The following is a 22,104-nucleotide window of genomic DNA, read 5'->3' as shown; positions in this document are numbered from 1 at the left end:
GCCCAGCCACTCCGCGGCATGTGGGATCTTCCCGGACCGGGGCACGAACCCGTGTCCCCTGCATCGGCAGGCGGACTCTCAACCACTGCACCACCAGGGAAGCCCAGCCTGAAGAATTTTTAAGAGAGATCCTCTTTCCTTTCATCTTTAGTGAAGTGGTAACCTTTTAAATCAGCTTTGTGGAACATATAAGTCAGTCCTGAAAGTAGCCGGGTGTAGGGACGGGAAGTTGAGTTCTGGGCAATCCCTTTAATTAAAGCTTCTGAAGGATTTATTTTATGGCTTTTTCTGATCTTCTCTTTCACCACTAGAAAGGACACAAGAGTTGGCACGTCAATGAATAAATGTTAAAAATGAGGCTTAAATATGGGATATAACCTGCTAACCTAATTTGAATGATGAAGCCTATACTTTCGATTATTTACAAGATAGCTTCGTGAGCTGAAGTAAAATTGTAAAACTAATAGAAAAGTTTTCTGAACATGAGACCAACTGTAAATCTATACTTTATGAATCTAATGTACTCTCTTCACTTTTAAATTTTAAACATACTAAAAATGTACATTTGATATTAACAATAATTAGAGCTACATTCTCAATAGAAGGTGTTAAATACCAATTTTCACCTTTAAAAATCCTTAGCACCTATGAAATTCTTATTCCAGTAGAACTTTTTTTAAGTTACCATTTGTCCCTGCCTACTTTATCTGTTATATAGTATGGGTGTTTTAATTTACTTTGTTAACAAGAAGCAGCTCAGAAAATGTAGCTCTTTAGAACAAGACATACTGAATGTTTACTCTTTATTTTAAAAGTGAGAGAGAATGTAAAAAAATCTGGAAATTGTTTCTAAGACAAATATATTTATAATGCAAGATAAAGGGCTAACAAGTGTTTAGGCTTTAAAGAACACCAAATTGTTATCAATAACGAAAAGGAAATGTTTTCCAAAGTCTACTACTTTGGATATCCACGTATGAGGTAGTTGAAAGTTTTGGGGAAGGGCAAAGATCACAGAGGAGGGCTGTTTCTTTTGCCTTTTAAGGAAATCTTTTAAAAAGCATTTGCTCATGCTCATAAAATAATAGCTGAAAATTTAATATTAAATTGCTGCACAAAAACCTCAACATTCAATTATTTTAGAGTACTCAAATTACTAGCAACATTGTCCCCTAGAGTGGTAAGAGTATATTATTTGCATGATATTCTAGAATGAACAGCCGCCTTGAGCATATATTGGTGTGAGCATCTTATTCTTCCAGAACACTAAGACACAAATCTGTTCTCTTGTTCGTTCAGGCCCTAATGACTCAAATACTTCAGACATTTATAAGTAGACCCAATATTTATTTTTTAAATGTTCAGACAAAAGTAAATATATTGTTAAATGCCTATGGTATGATTTTAGACCACATCTAATATGATAATAATTTCATACAATTTTGTGTTCTAACTTATCTTTACCACTTCATCCTTCATCAGAAAAAATGAAGAATATCTCAAGCAATGATTCTCAGGAAAGGAGGTAGATATCAGTTTACTGGACTGACACAAAATATGAATTTATTTTAATGGGACAAGAGGAAAGTGGAATCTAAACTGTTAACTTTTAATTTTCTTCATTTGCCACGCATCAGGCTATAATCCAACTGGTTCTAGATATTCTTTGGTGAAGAGTGTGTGTGTGGGTACTCTGTTTCTGAGGTTTTATTTTTTTCCATAGCAAGTTCATTCCGCCTCCCTTCAAAATATGTGTTAGTAAAATCTCTCAAAACACCCAATACCTTGTATGTGGTCACTTTGATAATAATAATTTTCGCACATCCCTGTAATCTGGACTTTTTTTTTGTCCACGTAGGATAAAAACAAACCAAAAAGTGGTATAAAGTGTTCTGCTTTTACTCAAAGTGAAGTAGGGATGGACCAAATAAAATAATTTCATAAATTGCTTTAAATATATTTCTGCTTTTATTACAGATGTAGAATATCTGTTCATCCATTATCACCACCTCTGACTTTTTGGCAAAAGTCACTCTCTACCTAGGACTGTAATTATTTATATAGCTTATCTCTCCTACTACATCATAAACTCCTAAGGCAAAATTTAGACTAGATTTACAGGATGAACTGTTTAAACATAATTAAAGGGAGAAAGAGCAAAGGGGTAAGGTTTAGAGTTAGATGTAAGAATAGGGTCGCAGCCTCATAGCACTGGGAGATCAGCTCGGTGCTTTGTGATCGCCTGGAGGGGTGGGATGGGGAGGGTGGGAGGGAGGGAGACGCAAGAGGGAGGAGATACGGGAAAGTATGTGTATATATAGCTGATTCATTTTGTTGTAGGGCGGAAACTAGCGCACCATTGTAAAGCAATTATACTCCAATAAAGATGTTAAAAAAAAAAAAAAAAGAATAGGGTCAATTTCCTGTAGTTTACCCTCTCCTTATGAAACACAGAAACCAAGAGCTCTGACAGGGCAAAAACCCATTTTCAGCTTCTCTCACACCTTCACCTTTTTCAGATGGCGTTTTCTGATCTTCTACCCAAAGGCATTGTGCCTGTGGCTCTTAATCAAAGCAGCATAGGGATTCCAAGTAGAGACTCTGAAAATCTGAAAGATGTGATAAGGAACTAGAATCTGATATACTCACTACACTTAATTTCTGTGGCAGTAGGTGCTATATGAATTCAGATAATTCTCTGTAACTCAGGAGTCATCACCCATACTGGGAATGGTTCTTGCTCTTTGGTTTCTCCTGGCCAGTTTTTGGCCACATCTCTGCACATTAGCACAACCACGGGATAATGAAGGAGTGCATTAACTAGTGGCTAAAATCAAGATTCCAGGACTCCACAGATTATATTTAGCTGTGCTATTCTATGGATAATTTCGAGTAAGAGGCATGTAACAATCTAGGTTCCAAACTACACCTCAAATTAAATGCTTATGAAATCTGACAAACACTTAATTTCTCATTTGGTAATTTATACACTGAAACTAACAAATTAGGTATACCTTTTAGGACTCAAGCCATGCCACCTTTTGTAAAAGGCAACAAAATGTAGATTGTAAATTAAGATAATTAATTTTGCATAGTGTTTTTGACAGATCTAATTTCTCTCTCCAAAAAGCATATTTTAGCCAGGAGCCTTGCCGCAGACACTTGCCAAAAACAGTCTGGCCTTAACATCTCCAGAATGAGCTTCGCTGACAAGAGTGTACAGTCAGAAGTGAGTGACTCATGTACAGCTTTTCTTTTCATAAGAAAAATCAATCCGGCTGATATTACCGTGAGGAGTAGGGGGAGCTGGCTTAAACTAATTATTCACAGTGAGCCAAGTCTAGTTACCTAAAATAATCAAGAAAAAGAATAATCACAAAATAGTCCGCCCTGAGGCGGAAAATATAATTATGCTGCTTTCAGTGGTTTTAAACTCATACTGCTTTAGAAAAATGCCAGATTACAACACCAAAATATAAAAGCAAACTTGGTTTACAATGAATCTAGTTACCCAAAAGTACCCAATCTAGCCAGGACCTTTGAAAGTAATAAAGTAGGTCTGTTAGCTATTTGCAGTATCCCCAAAAGCCTAATAGTAAGTGAACATTTGTAACATGTAAACAAACAATCATCCTCTCTCCCTCACCCCCCCCTACACACACACACACACACACACACACACACACACACACACCCTTACCTCACTCTCACACACACAAAAAAACACATCACCTTTTATGTGGTCACCCTATTCCCTAGAAAGAACAAACCTCCCTTACTATTTTCTCAGAATTAAGCAGTGCAACAAAGTGGCATAGTTCTGAATCAAGCTCCAGACACTGCCTGCACCTGCATAATTATTTCACTGCCAAGACGGCTAAGAACAACCAAGTAAAGGGGGAAGAAAGGAAAGACAGTCTTTTAAGCGTGATGATAGGCCATATTCCTGTTTGATGAAATAAGAACACATCTATCAATCACTTACATATTCTAGAAAAAGTACTATCAACTTGAATTTACATAAAGAAATAGACCTAATACAATGGAATATTACTCAGCCATAAAAAGAAACGAAATTGAGATATTTGTAGTGAGGTGGATGGACCTAGAGTCTGTCACACAGAGTGAAGTAAGTCAGAAAAAGAAAAACAAATACCGTATGCTAACACATATACAGGGAATCTAAGAAAAGGTCATGAAGAACCTAGGGGTAATACGGGAATAAAGACACAGACCTACTAGAGAATGGACTTGAGGATATGGGGAGGGGGAAGGGTAAGCTGTGACAAAGTGAGAGAGTGGCATGGACATATATACACTACCAAACGTAAGGTAGATAGCTAGTGGGAAGCAGCCACATAGCACAGGGAGATCAGCTCGGTGCTTTGTGACCACCTAGAGGGGTGGGATAGGGAGGGTGGGAGGGAGGGAGACGCAAGAAGGAAGAGATATGGGAACATATGTATATATATAACTGATTCACTCTGTTATAAAGCAGAAACTAACACACCATTGTAAAGCAATTATACTCCAATAAAGATATTTAAAAAAAAGAGAAAGAAATAGACCTACACTTCACTGGAAAATTATTAACCAAGATTTTAAGGAATTTTCTTAGACTGAGATGTTTGTGTTCGTCTATATTAATTGTAATTCTCCTCTTTATAAAACTATATAATCTAAGTACTAAAAAAGAGGAAACAAATTTGTCTTTGCTTTCTAACATGTAAAAGCCACTAATGCAACTAGCTTGATGAGTACTAGAAATTATTCTTTTTCAAGTGGGACAAAGAATATTTCTACCTTGAAGTTTTGACCACTAATAAATACACTAATCTGTGAACTTTAATTTCACCATGGATAAACTTCTATCAATAATTCTGAGCTCTCCATCCTGCTTCTTATTTGCTATAATCTTTCCTGCTTTTACTCAGGTCAAGGAAATAATAGTCTATTTAATAGTTCAATGTGGTAATTCTCACAAAGTTTTCCTGCTACCTACACAGAAACTGTGTATTTTTACAATTGGGAGAAATCCTCAGCCTACTTATAAGGTCTTATTCCAGTCTACAATAAATCAAAATTTCAATTAGGAAAACATAAAACTTGACTATGACAAGTATTTTCATTTTAAAACAGTATATTTATACATAAAAACTTAATCCAGGATAGGCATTTCATTTAAAAAGTACCTGGTCATTTTTTACATTTAGATTTTAGAGATTAAGGGACCACAAACAAACTAGATCATTATCCTCTATAAAATGGTTAGCTTTTTAAAAAAGAAAGGGTACTCATACGGATTTTTGTGTGCCCATGTTCATAGTAGCATTATGTGCAATAGTTAAAAAGTAGAAGCCACCCAAGTTTCCAGGCATGGATGAATGGACAAACAAAATGTGGTAGATACATACAGTGGAATATTATTCAGCCTTAAAAAGGAAGGAAATTCTAACGCATGCTACAACACGGATGCACCTTGAAGACATTATGCCAAATGAAAATGAGCCAGTCACAAAAGGACACGTACTGTATGATTCCACTTTTGTGAAGCACCTAGAAGAGTTAAATTCATAGAGACAAAGTAGAAGGATGGTTGTCAGGCTGGGGGAAGGGGAAATGGGGAGTTAGTGTTTAGTGGGTACAGCGTTTCGGTTGGGGAAAATGAAAAAGTTCTGGAGATTTATGGTGGATGGTTGCACATCATTGTGAATGTACTTAGGGCCACAGAATTATACACTTAAAATTGGTTAAAGTGGTAAATGTTATGGTATGCATATTTTACAATAAAAAATAAAGAGTATAGCTGGGTAACGTTATGAAAACTGAATAATAATCTATCTAGTCACAGATGAAGACAGTGAGTAACCAGATATCCTAATTTTTTTTAAAACGACACCTATACCTGATGAGTCTTTAATTTCACTGTTTATTTTTTGTTTTGCTCTCTCCTTCCCTTTTATCCCAAATACCCTAAGTTCATTTGATTCCATTTATAAGTTTTATGATTTATAGGTTTTAAGACCAGACTCCAAGAATCACCACTATTATGTTCGGAAGAATTGTATTCCTCTTGAAGTCTAATCCATTATTTACATGTAGCCAAAGAACACAATTTCATACCATACAGTAGTACATTTTTGTAATAAGCATTATCCTTTTCTACAGTATTAATCCAAGTCAATTTTCTTCTGACTAGTCTATGCAACCCTGAGTTATATACTCTTTATGATCCCATCTATGGCTTTTCTGGAATTTAAAATAATGTTCTAAAATTTCAGTCTTAACTGCTAACTAGAATTTTTGAAGAATTATTGACCCATGATTAAACAATTTATAGGAACCTGCTTTCAAGTTCATTATTTTCACCATGAAGCTACAAAACATATATTCTCAGAAAATTTTATTTTATCTTATCTTAAATGTAGTAGTTAAGAGCTTGGACTTCGCAGTCAGATGGCCTGGGTTTGAATCCTGTTTCTACCACTAACTAGATGTGTGAGCGGGTGTACTAGTTAAATTATCTAAATCTCAGTTTCCTCATTTTTATAATGTGGATATTAATACCTAAGAGTTGTTGTGAGGACCATGCATATAAAGGCTCCTCTGCAGTGTCTGACATGTAGTAACTTCTTAGTAAATGGTAGCTATTAATACCACTAATAACAACAGCATGTAGAAATGATAAGTGCCCTATGGGACTGAAAAACATTATCCTGCAACTTTTTTAAATGATGCCACAGTTTTGACTCTAAAATGAATCCAGAAAAAAGAGCAACTGTATATTTTAAGGCTTGTTTTCTTTGTTCGTCTCTTCCAAATAACTTCATTCTTATTATCATATTAAGCAAAAGAAATGAAGCCAAACAAAAATGAGAAGACCAGGTACATATATGTGTATATACACACACAAACACACATATCTCTCTAATGTGCTGTATACAATTTCAGGAAATTGTAGAGAAACATGGGGGAAAAAGCTGAAAAGTAAACAGGAAGAGCCATAGACTACACCTGTATATGTACAAATACAAATACAAATGTAGGCAAATTTCTAAGTCCAACTATTTGAATGATTCATTCAGAATCATATTATTGTCAGAAAAAATATACTATAATTCTCCTGGTAATTGCCCTAGGAGACAGATTCACAAGTCCAGAAAAACTGGATATTTTCACCCCTTTTTATCCATGTAGGCAAAAGAATTTCATATTTTAAGTAAAAACAAATTGCTACTATAGTTACTACTACTAAGGATTTCTAAAGTATATAATATTTGATACTGCGATTTCTGCCACAATTTCACTTGAAAGTACAAAGGTTTTCTATACTATCAATTCAGGCTCCCCAACTATAAAGAAAAATGGAAAATTTATAACATACTTCTGTTTCTGAAAATGTGTTCCTTGGAGCACTAATGGCATAAGACACGAGGGTGGGAGGATAAAAGGGTTCTGTAGTCAAAGAAGTCTGGGAAATGCTGCATTCCGTATCCCTCAGAGATTCACCACACTATTAACATAAAAGGTTCTGAGAAACCCTGCAGTGAGCAGAGCTGTTTAAATTTGTTTAACTCGTGTTCCCAAAATTTATTTGGCCATAGAACTCTTTTTTCAAGCAATACCAAGGAAGTGGTATTCCTCATAACAACTTATTTTAGGAAATATATAATAAATTGCCTTTGATTAGCTATTTAAAATGTAATTTCATATGCACCTGTCGTGGCAGAATTTGCTAAAGTCCCAAAATGAGTCCATGGTACTTCGTGTCAGGGAAAAAAAAATCTAACACGCCTAGACTTATAACTGTACTATCTTTAGTAAGTTGTAGTTATTTCCAGAATGTGTGTTTCAACCCCCTTTCTGCCTAATTATTATTTAATCAAGTCCAAACACCCCATTTCTAATACCTGTGAAAATCTAAGAATGAACATGACCCTCCAAGCCTTTCCTTTTCTTTCTGGGCTTCAGTGTAAGCTAAGAAAATCCTGTAGCTGTGAGCTACGTCTTCAAATATAAGAATACTAAACTCAGTTGCCAGCATTTTATTAACTGGTGCTATGAGCAGCATTTGTGCAATTCTATAGTAAAATAATGAATCTTCCACAACATTAATCCTGAAGCAAAGCAGTGACTGATTATTACTTCATTCCCCTGACATCTCCCTAATACTCCTATTAAGTATGTAGAACAAAGTACTATAATTACTACTTTATCTATTGGAGATTGAGCAACTTGCCACAAGTACCAATAGTCAGCAGGGACCAATTTCTTGTTGGACAGACACTGTGCATATTACAACTATAGAAACTGTATCAGATAATCACCCTGAAATATGAACAAAAACAGGAAATTCCTTTGCTAATAGCTTATTATTTAAGGAATTTTCCTCTTTTGAAATAATTTTGGAACACAATTTGTTAGAAATCTAAACTTGAACCAAAAAAATCTGATGGCATGCTAGATAGCTTTTTGTGAGTTCAGAAATTAAGAACAAAGTCTTAACAACTGTAATGAGGCATTCATTACTTTGTCCTTGTGTTGGATGAAACAAAATAAGTAAGCTGCAATTAATTCTGGGTAAAGTGTGAATGTGAATGATTATGCTGCCAGGCTGTTGCATCACTTTCTTCTTAGGTTCTCCCTTCAATTCCAAAAGTACATAAAAGTGTAACAAAATGTGTGAGATGGAATAGACATCAACAATTTTTTTAAAGCCTAACAAAGAAGACACAATGACTATTATTATGGAAATAATACATTTAAGTAACCCATAGATATTTGGTCATTGATTTTTCAAGTTATACAAAATAAGATGGCCACTGAAAGAAAAAAAAAACACTTTAAGACATCTATGGCAGAATACACGTAATCACAGTATTTTATGTTATGATAATATATATCAATAACATTTTATCAGAGACAAGGCAAATGGTCGAAGAAAAGAAAAAAGTCTGACATGAAAGAAGTCAAGAATGTTGACAGTTCAGGAAAGAAAAAGGAGTTAAAGTATCAGGTTCAAGTTTCTTAAGTTTTTTTCTTTTTTTTTTAAATGTAGAAGCAGAGGTAACAAAAATTGGTCTTCACCTGGTAAGTGTGTACTCCCTGAGTCCTGAATGCAAATTCATGGCAGAAAAAGTACCTATGCATCCACGCAATCTTTTGTCTCGACCAATCTTCCATGTTACAAACAGTGGGCTGTAATGGAAGATAAAAATAGGGTAAATCAATCAATTCAATTAAAAGAAGTATTTGTTGAATATTTACTATATCAAGCTTAGGTGCCTGAGCTATAAAGACCAGAAGACAGGCCCTCGGGGGCTTAGCATGTAGCCCAGTAGGACTGCATTTAGCAACAATTATAGCTATGCTGTATTCAATGTATTCTATATGTCAGAAAGCCCAATAAATGGTCTTAACGGATTATCTATGTTAATCCTCATCAACAACTCTGGGAGGCTGATACTATTACTAACATTCCTATCTTACAGATGAGGCAGTCCCACAGTTAATACATCATGAAGTAGGAACTCAAACCTGGCCAATCTTGACTACAGAGCCATTACTACCTCATTCCTCATTTAAACCTCAAGTCACTGATTGATTCCTAAGTCTAGTCTAGAAAATCAGGGGAAAAAATAAACAGATTTAATAAATACTTACTGAATGTATGGGGGGGTGGTGTACAAAGCACTGTGAAAGGTGCTACTGGAGATACACAGTTGCCTAAAACATAGTCTTTGCTCTCTGGGAGCCAGTACAGGAGGAGGGCACGTTCACAGCTAACTAACGTACAGGAGGAGGGCATGTTCACAGCTAACTAACACAAGGCAAAAGGAAGTAAGTGCTATAAGCCATGTCCAAAATGCCATAAATTAAGCTGCTGGGATAGGAGAAAATTTCAGTGAGTTTGTTCATCTTCAGCTTGGCCTAGAAGAACGAGTAGGGTTTGGAGAGGTGAAGGACAACAGCAAATATTAACAAAGTAATACTCTGAAACCAGAAAGTTTATCTTAATTTTCAGATAAAATTATTGCCAACAAATACAATCATCAAACATCAAAATATCAATTATAATAAAATGGCAACAAGAAAATAATTTAGTTGTTTTGACTGTTGTTGTTTTAAGAAGGGTAATATAGTTTTAAATGAAATTTAATACAGATGTCTGGATTCTGCAGCAAAGCACTGATAGTCTCAATTAATGGTTACGTTTAAAAGCAATTCGTTTCTAAACTGAAGCAACTTTGTCAGATTTTATGAAATAAATTAATTTATACATTTTAGGACATTTTGTAAAAAGATTAATACCCTACAGTTGGGGATGGTTCCTGTTAATATGAGTATTCACAGTATTATTGGTAAAATATAATACATTTCTGTTTTCTAAAAATTAAAATTTTGGGGGGATATACCATGTGTCATATATCTCTTATAATATGCTGTTAAGTTGGAGAACACATTCTTTATTTAGAGTACTCTCTAATCAGTCATCAGCAGTTGGGGAAAAAGTTCAAGTACTTCAATCACCCACCTTGAACATTTAAATTATGCTGTGTTCTGACAAGTAACCACAATGGCAGACAGGTTCCCAAATAAATAATGCAAACCAGGGAACAGTACTAAGAATTACCTCCTTCCAAGAGCCAAATGCCCAGAGGCATTGAAAAAGATGACTAAGTACAAGGCCAAGTTTTGTCAATGTTAGTATTCACATGCTGGATGACCGATACTAAAGGCCCTAAAATAAAAAGCAAAAGGTAAATTCCAGGGTTTTTTGTTTTTGTTTTGCTTTCTACATCATATATACTATCTTATAAGTTGAGACAAGATTCTAGTGCTCCAGCTGAAATTTATCTCTAATTGCTCCTGACTAGTAGTTGATCAGGAAGATAAGTATTAGATGGGATCACTTTCTCACCAATTCTTCTATTACTCATACAAATACTAGTATCCTAAAATTCACACACGTTATCTTTAAAGATGAATTTCACCTCTTCATTTTTCACCTTCTGATTTGGTAGAGTCAACGTCAGCAACCAGTAAATGGACAGTAAGAGGTCAATCCTTGCCCATAGCAATGCCTATACAAAAGAGCTGTGTGTAAGACACGTCCCTTGGCAGATTCAGAACAAAGTGAATTGTACTGTAACATATATATCTATAACATGTCTTTAAAATTCCATTGATGGTTTCTCAATAACACAGAACTAAGTTGTATATTCTCTTCCTCAGTGACTTGAGGGGAAACCTAAAAGTATGAGTGAATTCATTTCCTATCAAAACATGGAAGTCATTTACAAGTACTTTACCTTCAATCCTCTTGTTTATCCCACTAAAATAGATATGTACGCCATTCTTACTATAGTCCTGTCTATTCAAGCAAACATTCAAAATTTGTAGAGTAAATAAAAAAAGAACACCATTAAACACTACACTATGAAATGTGTTGGAGGGCATTCAAACACATAGTGGGAGAAATTATACACAGTTTCTTATTAGGCTGTGCTATGACTGATGAAGGGATGATTCACTCAGAGGGTAGGGTGCTAGAGGATAAGCTGCATTTTGCCAGGCGCTCGTGGCCTGCATTTTGCCAGGCACTCCATAATAAGATGTAAAAGTACACAACACTTTCAGGGACCAGGATGTAGTCTGCCAGTCTTGATAACTTGTTATTGTCTCTTCCAGATTTAACATTCTATGAATTTTAGGCACTGTTGAGTATATGTTCTCAAGAGCCCTCATAAGAGGTAGAGCAGATACAGAATCATCTGTACTCTCCCTGTTCCTTACCTGCCCCAGGAAACATCCTCTTTGGGGGTTGGTATTGCAGGGAAGTATCTGTGTCAAAGATGGGAGGGATTGCTACTTGACAACCCCACTGTGTTTAGGACAGATGCCTGAAGATGGAAGAAATCAGACTTTTAGTAGACAGAATAAAACTATTCCTTCAAAATCTGGGACTCTAATTTTTCATTTGCAAATGCCCATCCAATGTCTTTTATAAAGAACATGTATATGGAAATTAAAAAACCCAAAATATCTAAAAGCAATACTTAATGGGGAAAGGAACTTAGGAAGTTAAGCATTTTAAAGTAGACTGAAACAGAATAAACACCACGGAGCATGAGAGATTGTATCTTGTGTGTGATAACTACTTTACACAGGGCAATGATTATGGGAACATTCAATACATATCATCTAAACATAGCAACAAAGGTTTTCCTTTTCCCAACACACAGAGGGAAGAAATAGGCAATTTCATTCTTAAATGTTGTTATTAAAACATGTATGAGTTCACAAAAGGACATAAGACATCAGCATAATCAGAGACAGATCAAAGTAGAAAAAGGGATTTGAGCCTGTTGAGAGGAGCTGATTACTCAATGACAAGGAAATAAGGAAAACAGTTCATAGTAAGACAAAAAGTGAATGTTTTTGGAAAATACTTTTACCGTATGGTTTGAGGCTACCTATATATATTGAAGAAATACTACAAACCAGAAAGGGGCTCAAAATGAAATGAAATATTAATGGAAATGTTTATCTGAAGGTAACCAGACATAGCTTTTTAAGGAATTTTCCCACTTCTGAACAGTTTGTGCCACTATGTTCTGAGAAATGTTTGGAGGAAAGTAAACTCTCTCCATTTTTCCAAGCCTGTAGACAGGAACAGGAAATAACCACCTAATCTAGGTAAATCTTCCCTGCCAACTGGCAGCCAGTACTATCAGGTCAATAGTAGCTCTCAGGGGAAATGTAGTTGCACGGAATCAGCAAAAGTCCAGAAAAGCAATGTAAGTCTGAGCAGGATACTCCCCAGTCTAAGCTGCATGCCACTTCCTGTGCCCCCCTTCTGAGACTATTCTACTGATGCAGACCAGGAAAGATTAGAAATATGTTTGTGGGAGAGGGGTACAACTATGAAAAAGGTGTATTTACTTAATTTTTTAACCATAACTCCTATCTCCCCTGCCATACCAAGGCAAATACAGGTTAAAAATACGCTTAGACATTAGCAAGCCCCTATTCCGGCAATTTGCTCTTCTTTAGAATGAGATTTGTAGGCGGTAACATTAACAACACAATGTCAATCCCCACCAATATACTAATTACTGTAACAGGGGTATTCAACAAAGTTATTTATATTGTAGGTAGATACAGGAAAAGAGAGAAGTCCTCTAGCTTCGTACTTTTCTTCTGTCATCAAATAATGGTTGCTTTTCAACTGAACTCAGGTTCCTCACCAACTCTGTTCAAAAAATCCAACTGTATTACTCATAACATCCAACTCAATACCATAATTCCACAGTATCTAGAAGCTCAGAGAAACACAGAAATGGCAGAGTCTTCCCTGCACAACCAGGTTAAAACCTTTCATGTCCTATTTCAACACAAACAAGCTATATATCTCATTTCCAGACTATATAAACAACTGATTCAATTTGTAAAAATATACTCAATTATGGTTAAATCCTATATTAGTCTGTTCGAGCTGCCATAACAAAATACCACAGACAAGGTGGTTTAAACAACAGAAATTGATGTTCTCACAGTTCTGGAGGATAGGAAGTCGGAGATAAAGGTTCCAGTATGGTTCTGTTTCTGAGAGCTCTCTTCCTGGCTTGTAGATGGCTGCTTAGTCTTCGCATGGCCTTTCCTCTGAACTTCAGAAGGAGAGCGAGCATCCACATGAGCTCTCTAGTATCTCTTAAAAGGACACTAATCCTATTGTATCACAGCCCCATCCTCATGACCTCATTTAACCTTAATTATCTCATTATTGGCCCTATCTCCAAATACAGTCACATTAGGGGTTAGGGTTTCAACATATGAATATTGTGGGGACACAATTCAGTCCATAGCAAATCGCTAACAAGAACTTTAGCACATAGTTCAAAGTTTATGTAATAAGGTATCTAAGGTTATTAGCTGAAAGAGCTTTTAAGAGATTAAAAGAAGAGACTCTATTTCCTCTTCATTTTACAGGTGAAAACCAAAAAGCTATCTAGGCATAGCGTAGGGTCAACTGGTTAGTGTTAGAACCTGGCTAGTTCTCCAAAATTTCTCACTACTGATTTAATTTTTTAATTAAAATTGTGAGTAGCAAACCTAGATGTCTTCTAAAATAACAGTGAATAGGAATACCACATGAACACTACACAGTACCACCTAGGTTAGCCTAAGCACAAATCTCCTTTTCCTCCTCCTCCTCCTCTCAGAAGGGGAAAGAGAAATTAGCTGAGACGATAACAGGACAAACTGGAAACACTGGATCGGCCTAGAAACACTAGACCCAGTTTGCAAGCTTCTATACCATTCCCATTAGAAGCCCATACCAAAATCTGACATTTTATCTTTGATGGCCTCCCAACACCCTTTCTCACTCCCTTGCAACCTTCATTTTTTCCTATTGCTTAGCCAGCCTTCATCAAACTCAGGTGTTCTAGTATCTACAAATTTCCACCAAATCAAAATTCCCATTTACCATTGGTTAACAACTATTTAGCTAGGTGCCGATCTGATTGTTTAAGTAATTTGTATTATTTAATGAGGCTTTTGAATGAATGAATGAATGAATCATTAATGAATGAATGATGCTTAACTCTTTCAGATAATTTGAAATTCAAATTGATAGGAAGCCCTGAAAGGAGAGGAATAGAAGGAGGTATACGGTTGGTGGGTGGGAAGAGAAGGTAAGGTTCCAAAACATTTTACACTTTCTCATCTACACCAATCCTTTACTGCAGGTAAGGAAAATACATTATATCACCATTACAGCCTTATACCACACTGCTCCCTCCAACCTTTGTAACTAGCCTGTATCCCATGGGGCTCAGGAAAATAAGGAGACACTCCTTAAACAGACAGCATGAGTTGGTACAGAAGACCACAAACACCTGAAAGTGGGAATCAGGAATTACCAATCTTTCACTACTTTTCTCTGCCTGGTGTTCCCAGAAATTCTATCATAGCAGCGTTATATTTATATATATTATATATATAATGCTAATTTAACTGGCAAATGCCAGAGGAAGAGAGGCAGTCTAAAAGTCTTGCAGATGATTGGGAAGGTTGAGTGTGTGTGTGTGTCTTGTAAATCAAGGGTAATCACCACCGACACACAAACAGCCGAATCACAAGCATACTTTAAAGGATTACCTTGATTCTGCCAATTTTTGAACTGAAAGAACCATTTCTTCCTTTTAGCAAGACCAAATCAATAATTTTCAGTAAACTAAAAAAAAAAATCAGTCTCAGGCTTGATAAATTGAGATAGTCTCATTATTATTTTCATTTTTAAAGTCCCAAATTAGATGAGAACGGCAGTGCATTGGGAAAAAAAATACTACATTTGCACATATTTTCTCTTATTAGTTTACACTGCAGTGTATTAAATTTAATATCTGGTAGCACTTGAAGGATGAAATAACTATGTGCTTTCTTCTGATAATAGGAACAAATCATAAATCTTTTATTATCTGAAAATCTAACTCATAAAATAAATTTTAAATGACAAATTGCTATCGATTTCCAAAATGAAATAATTTCTATTTGGAATTCCTATTCTGAAACCATTTGTTCAAAGAGCTTTAAAGTTTGAGACTCAGCCTTAACTATGAAAAGAATTAGTTATTTTAATATAAAACAGACCAGGCCAAAAAAGATGACCTTGTACTGAAGTCCTAAGATTTCTGAACTCAATATAAGCAAAAGTAAGAGAACTAGGGGAACTAGATCCAGGGGTTTTAGAATGAATGGTGATTGATACAGTCAACTTTTACTTTTTTTATGCCATTAAAAACTTCTGTGGAACTGTGTTTTGGTACTGCCATTTGATCATTTATATGCCAGATGATCAAGGAATTCATAACACTTAAGACAAAACAATGAAAACAACTAAGGATTTTGTTGTTGTTTTGGTTTGGTTTAGGTTTGTCCCTATATCTTACCTCCCCAGCTAATGACCCATCTTCTACCATCCTTTTGTAGGAAATAAATATGCTGATTGATTTAAACACTAATATAAAAACAGGACTCCCCTGGTGGCACAGTGGTTAAGAATCCGCCTGCCAATGCAGGGGACACGGGTTCGATCCCTGGTCCGGGAAGATCCCATGTACTGCAGAGCAACTAAGCCTGCGTGCCACAACTCCTGAAGCCCACGTGCCTAGAGCCCGTTCTCCACAATGAGAAGCCATCGCGATGAGAAGCCCACGCACCGCAACGAAGAGTAGCCCCCACTCGCCGCAACTAGAGAAAGCCCACACGCAGCAACGAAGACCCAACACAGCCAAAAATAAATTAATAAATTAAAAGATAGAAATAAAAGTTACATTTATAAAAAAATAATATAAAAACAGCTGGAAAGTTATTCAGCTTCTTCATTCTAGATTTTTATCTTGTTTCCCATTCCAAGGAGACCTCATGTAATGTGCCAGCTTCATAAGTAAGACCAGCAATAAAACTGTGATGTATTTGTTTTTCACATGTTTTCTGAGTTTAGAAAGGTAACTGTTGATTTTAAGGTCCTTGTATTGGATTACTTGCTCCTTCGAGAGAAAGGAGCTGGATAGACTCAGCTTTGCAGCAGGAATTCGGCAAGCCTTTTTCATTTTAGGGGGAAGAAGAAACGCAGGATCTAGGGACAAAGTACTCAACTGAGACCAGTTGTATCAGGGCAACTTATGTTGCCTTTGCTGTCTTTCTTCCTCCTTCTCTTTTACCTTTTGGAAAACACTTCAACCTCTCAAGAACCTCTATCATGAAATATCCAAGAGATTATGATTTTTTTAAACATGGAATTGACATCCTCACCTCCAAAGTGCTTCTTTTAAAAAATCAACTTTATTAAAGTATACTTTACATACAATAAAAGCAGCCATTTAAGTGTAAAATTCGATGAATTTTGACAAACGTGTATATACAGGTAACCTAAACCACAATCAAGGTATAGAACATTTCCATCACCCCAGAGAGTTCCCTTGTGTCTCTTTGCAATCAATCCCCCTCCCCACACTCCTGCACTGTGGCAAACACGGACCTGCTTTTGGTCACTATAGCTTTGCCTTTTCTAGAACTTCGTGTAAATGGAATCAACCAATATGCAGTCTTTCGTGTGTAGCTTCTTTTGCTTAGAACAATGCTTGCTTTTGATGTTCATTCATGTTGTTTGGTCCTTTTTATTTTTGAGTAATATTCCACTGAGTGGATATATCACAATTTGTCTATCTAACTCACTCGCTGATGGATATTTGGGTTGCTTCCAGTTTGGGGCGATTATAAATAAAGCTGCTATGATAATATTTGCATTCAAGTTTTTGTGTGAACATAACTTTTCATTCCTCTTCGGTAATTACCTACAAAGAGGACTGCTGAGCCATGAGTAGGCATATGCTTAACTTTATAAGAAACTGTCAAATGATTTTCTAATTGGCTGTACTAATTTCCAGTGGCTGTACCAATTACCTTATACCAGTATTGTATGAGTGTGACAGTGGCTCCACAGCCTCACCAATACTCGGTATTGTCTTTTTTTTTTAATTCAACTTAATGTGTAGGGATATCTCACTGTGGTTTTAATTTGTAGCTCTCTGATAACTAAGGATACTGAGAAACTCTTCAAGTGCTTAATATTCATTCACATATCTTCTCTTGGGAAGTGCTTGTTCAACTCATTTACTCATTTTTTTAATTGGATTGTTTTTCTTCTTTTTATTGAGCTGTAGGTTTTTAAAAATATATTCTGGAAACCAATCTTTATCACATATATGTATTGCAAATAGCTGTCTAGCCTGTGTTTTGCCTTTTCATTTTCTTAACGGTATCTTTTGAAGAGCATATGTTCTTAATTTTGATGAAGTTTATCAATTTTTCTCTTCTGGTTCATGTTTTTGTGTCCAATAAAAGAAATCTTTATCCAAAGGTCATGAAGATTTTCTCCTATTCTCTTCCAGGAGTTTTATAATTTTAGCTTCTACATTTAGGTTTATGATCCAGTGTGAGTTACTTTCTGTATACACCGTAAGGCAAAGATTGACGTTCATTTTTTTATTTGGTGATAGATTTTTGTGTATATGTACGTAAGGAACATTGGCCTATGGTTTTTTCTTCTAATATCTTTGTCAGTTTTTGGTATCATGGCGATGTCAGCCTCATAGAATGAGTTGGGAAGAATTCTATCCTCTCTTTTCTACAAGGTTGGTTTGTTTCTTAAATATTTGATAAAATTCATCATTGAAGTCACTGGAGCCTAGATTTTAATTATGGGATGATTTTTAATTACAAATTTAATTTCTTTAATAGATATAAAGCTATTCAGACTTTTTTAGTTCTTTTTGAGTCAATTTTGGTAATCTGTGTTTTTCAAGGAATTCTTCCATTTCATCTAAGTTGTAGAATTTATTGGCATAAAGTTATTCATAATATTCCCCTATTATCCTTTTCATGTCTGTAGGATCCGTAGTGATAGCCATTCCTTCTTTCCTGATATTGGTGAGTTGTATTAATTTGTATCTTTTCTCTTTTTTGTCTTTATCAATCTAGCTATAGGTTTATCAATTGTATTAACCTTTTCAAAGAGCTGGCTATTGGTTTCATTGATTTTTCTCTATTGTTAGTTTTCCATTTTATTGGTTTCTACTCTTCTAATATTTTATTCCTCTTATTTGGGGTTTAATTTGCTCTTCATTTTCTTGCTCCTTAGGTTGGAATCTTAGACTACTGATTTTTAGATCTTCCTTATTTTAAAGCTATAAATTTCCCTCTAAGCACTGTTAGTTGCATCCTACAAGTTTTTTTTTAATTAATTAATTTATTTATTTATTTTTGGCTGCATTGGGTCTTCGTTGCTGCACATGGGCTTTCTCTAGTTGCAGCAAGCCAGAGCTACTGTTCGGTGTGGTGTGCGGGCTTCTCATTGCAGTGGCTTCTCTTGTTGCAGAGCACAGGCTCTAGGTGCGTGGGCTTCAGGAGTTGTGGCACGCAGGCTTAGTTGCTCTGCAGCACGTGGGATCTTCCCGGACCAGGGATCGAACCCGTGTCCCCTGCATTGGCAGGCGGATTCTTAACCATTGCACCACCAGGGAAGTCATGCATCCTACAAGCTTTAATACATTGTGTTTTCATTATCATTCAGTTCAAATATTTCCTAATTTCCCTTATAATTTCTTCTTTGACCATGGTTTATTTAGAGGTATACTGCATAATTTCCTAATATTTAAGAATTTTCCAGATAGCTTTTTGTTATTGATTTCTAATTTAATTCCATTTTGATCACAGAACATACTCTGTATTATTTCAGTTGTTTTGAATGTATTGAGGTTTGTGTTATGGCCCAGAATGTGGTCTTAGCGAATGTAGTATGTGAATTTGAAAAGAAGGTATTATTCTGGTAGTGTTAGGTCCAGTGTTTTATAAATATCAGTTAGTTACATTTGGTTGGTAGTGTTGGTCAGATTTTCTATCTTCTCACTGACTTTTCTACTTATTCTATCAGTTACTGAGTTAAGAGTGTTTAAATAGCCAATTCTAATTGTGGTTTTGTCTATTTATCCATTCAGTTATATCTGTTTTGTTTCCTTATGTGTTTTTTTTTTTTTTTTTTTTTTTTTTTGCGGTATGTGGGCCTCTCACTGTTGTGGCCTCTCCTGTTGCGGAGCACAGGCTCCGGACGCGCAGGCTCAGTGGCCATGGCTCACGGGCCCAGCCGCTCCGCGGCATGTGGGATCTTCCCAGACCGGGGCACGAACCCGTGTCTCCTGCATCAGCAGGCAGACTCTCAACCACTGCGCCACCAGGGAAGCCCTTCCTTATGTGTTTTGAGGTTCTGTTAGGAGCATACACTTTTAGGATTGCTGCTTTTTTGATGAATTGACCACTTCATCATCATGAAATGTGCCCCCTGTCCCAAAGTCAAATTTTTCTCACAATAACATAGTCACTCCAGCTTTCTCATGATTAGTGCTTACATGATATATCTTTTTCCATCTTTTTATTTTTAAACTATCTGTGTCTTTATTCTTAAAGTAGGTTTCTTACAGACAGTAGTACATAGTTGGGTCTTGCATTTTCATGCAGTCTTTTCTTTTAATTGGACTATTTAGACTACTTATATTTAATGTAACTTTCATATTGCTGTGTTCTTTATATTTGATATTTGCTTTCTGTTTCTCATCTGTTCTCTGCTCCTTTTTCTGTCTTCTTTTGGATTAAATGAGTATAGTTTAGTATTCATTTTTATCGCCATTATTAACGTATTAGTTATACCTTTTTTTGGTGGTTATTCCAGTTTGCAAATGATGCATCTTTAACTTATTGTAATCTACCTTCAAGTAACATTACATCACTATACATATAACGTAAGGACTTTAGCAGCATACTTCTATTTCACTCCTTCCATACATACATTATAAATTCCATGACAGATTATTAATTTTGCTTTAAACAATCACTTAACTTTTTAAAAAATTTAAAAATGAGGAAAAAGTCTTTCATATCCATTCCACACTTACCGCACTTATCTGGAACTCTTCATTACTTTCAGAGATTCGAGTTTCCATCTGGTATCATTTTCCTTCAGCCTGAAGAAATTCTTTTAATATTTCTTGTAGGTCACATCTGCTGGTGACAGTTTTTTGTCTGAAAAAATATATTTCACCTTCATTTATTTTTGCTTTCATTTTTTTTAAAGATTTTCATTGGAGATAAGATTTGAGGTTGACAGTACTTTTTTTTTTTCTTTAGCACTTTAAAGATGTCATTCCATTGTCTTCTCACTTGTACTGTTTCTGATGAGATGTGTATGACTTTTTATCTTTGTTCTTCCATATGTACTGTTTCTTTTTTTCCCCCTCTAGCTTCTTTTCAATGATCCCTCTATCACTGGTTTTCAGCAATTTGATTATAATAGTCTTAGAGTAGGTTCCTTTGGGTTTATCCCACTTAGGGTTCATTGAGCTTCTTGGATCTATATGTTTATAGTTTCCATAATAATTGGAAATTTTTAGCCATTATTTCTTCAACTATTTTTCTGCCTATTCCTCTCTCTCCTTTCCTTCTGGGACTCCAATTACATACATGTGAGTCTGCTTGATATTGTCCCACAGTTCACTGAGGCCTTCTCTCTTTTTTCTTCAGTTTTTTGCATTCTGTTTTAGATCAGACACTTTTATTGTTGTCTTCAAATGCATTGATCTTTTCTTCTGCAGTCTAATCTATTAATCTCATCCTGTGAATCTGTCACTTCATATAGTAATACTTTTCAGCTCCAGAAGTTCTGTTTGGTTCTTTATATGTCTTCAATTTTCCTCATTATATTCATGTTTTTCTTTCAATTGTTCACCATAGTGTCATAGCTGCTTTAAAGTCCTTGTCTGCTAATTCTGTAACTGTTATTTCTGGTTCAGTTTCTACTGACTGACTTCTTCTTGGTTATAGGTCACATGCTTCTTGGAATGTCTAGTAATTTTTTTGGATATCAGCTATTATAATCATTACATTCTTGAGTGTTTTGATCTTACTGTCTTCCTTCAAAGAGTACTGAAGTTTGTTTTGTTGTGCATCTACATTTTTTGTGGATAATTATTTTTCAAGGCTTGCAAGGTTTTAAGTTTTGTTAGTTTGGGTTCAAAGTATGCTTTATTCTAGGGCTACGTTAGCTCAACTACTAAGGAATGACCCTTCTGGAGTCTCTACTGAATGCTCTGGGTGTTCAACAAGGTCTCTCAACTCTTGCTGTAGGAACTGAAATATCTCTCAGTCCTATATGAGCTCTGGCAAATTTTCAGCTTATAGCTCCTGAGCAATAGTTTTTTGCCCAGCCCCATGGTGTTTCTCTCAACACATTCACAGATTCATAATTCAGCCGAAGATAAAGGGGACATTTATGCAGATTTCTGGAGCTATTTCTCTGACTAGCTCCCCCTGCCCCTTCCAGTACTCTGCTCTACAAATTCCTGCCATCTAGGTAGGCCTCCCTGAGTTCCTATCTCTGTCTCATCAATTCAACAAGACTTCAGGCTCTGCTTGGGTTCCCTCTCACAACGCTATGGGCCAGAAACTGCCTACAGACAGAAAGCCAGGGTGACTGTAGGGCTCCTT

General features: G+C 35.8%; 1 protein-coding gene across 3 annotated transcripts in view; it reads right to left on the bottom strand.

The window, feature by feature from the left end:
• AMMECR1 (AMMECR nuclear protein 1) overlaps positions 1-22,104 on the bottom strand; it is a 108,177-nt gene that overhangs the window by 47,355 nt on the left and 38,718 nt on the right. For all 3 annotated transcript variants that reach the window (XR_010940104.1, XM_067724356.1, XM_067724357.1), the window contains exon 2: positions 9,088-9,198. Coding sequence is in view for 2 of the 3 variants with exons in the window: in XM_067724356.1 (XP_067580457.1) it covers positions 9,088-9,198 (111 nt within the window). In the remaining variant the exon portion in view is untranslated. The remainder of the gene's footprint in view (positions 1-9,087; positions 9,199-22,104) is intronic.

This window comes from Pseudorca crassidens, chromosome X, assembly GCF_039906515.1.
Source record: "Pseudorca crassidens isolate mPseCra1 chromosome X, mPseCra1.hap1, whole genome shotgun sequence".
Taxonomy (NCBI): domain Eukaryota; kingdom Metazoa; phylum Chordata; class Mammalia; order Artiodactyla; family Delphinidae; genus Pseudorca; species Pseudorca crassidens.
Note: the sequence above shows the minus strand (reverse complement) of the source record. Positions and strands in the feature narration are given on the sequence as shown.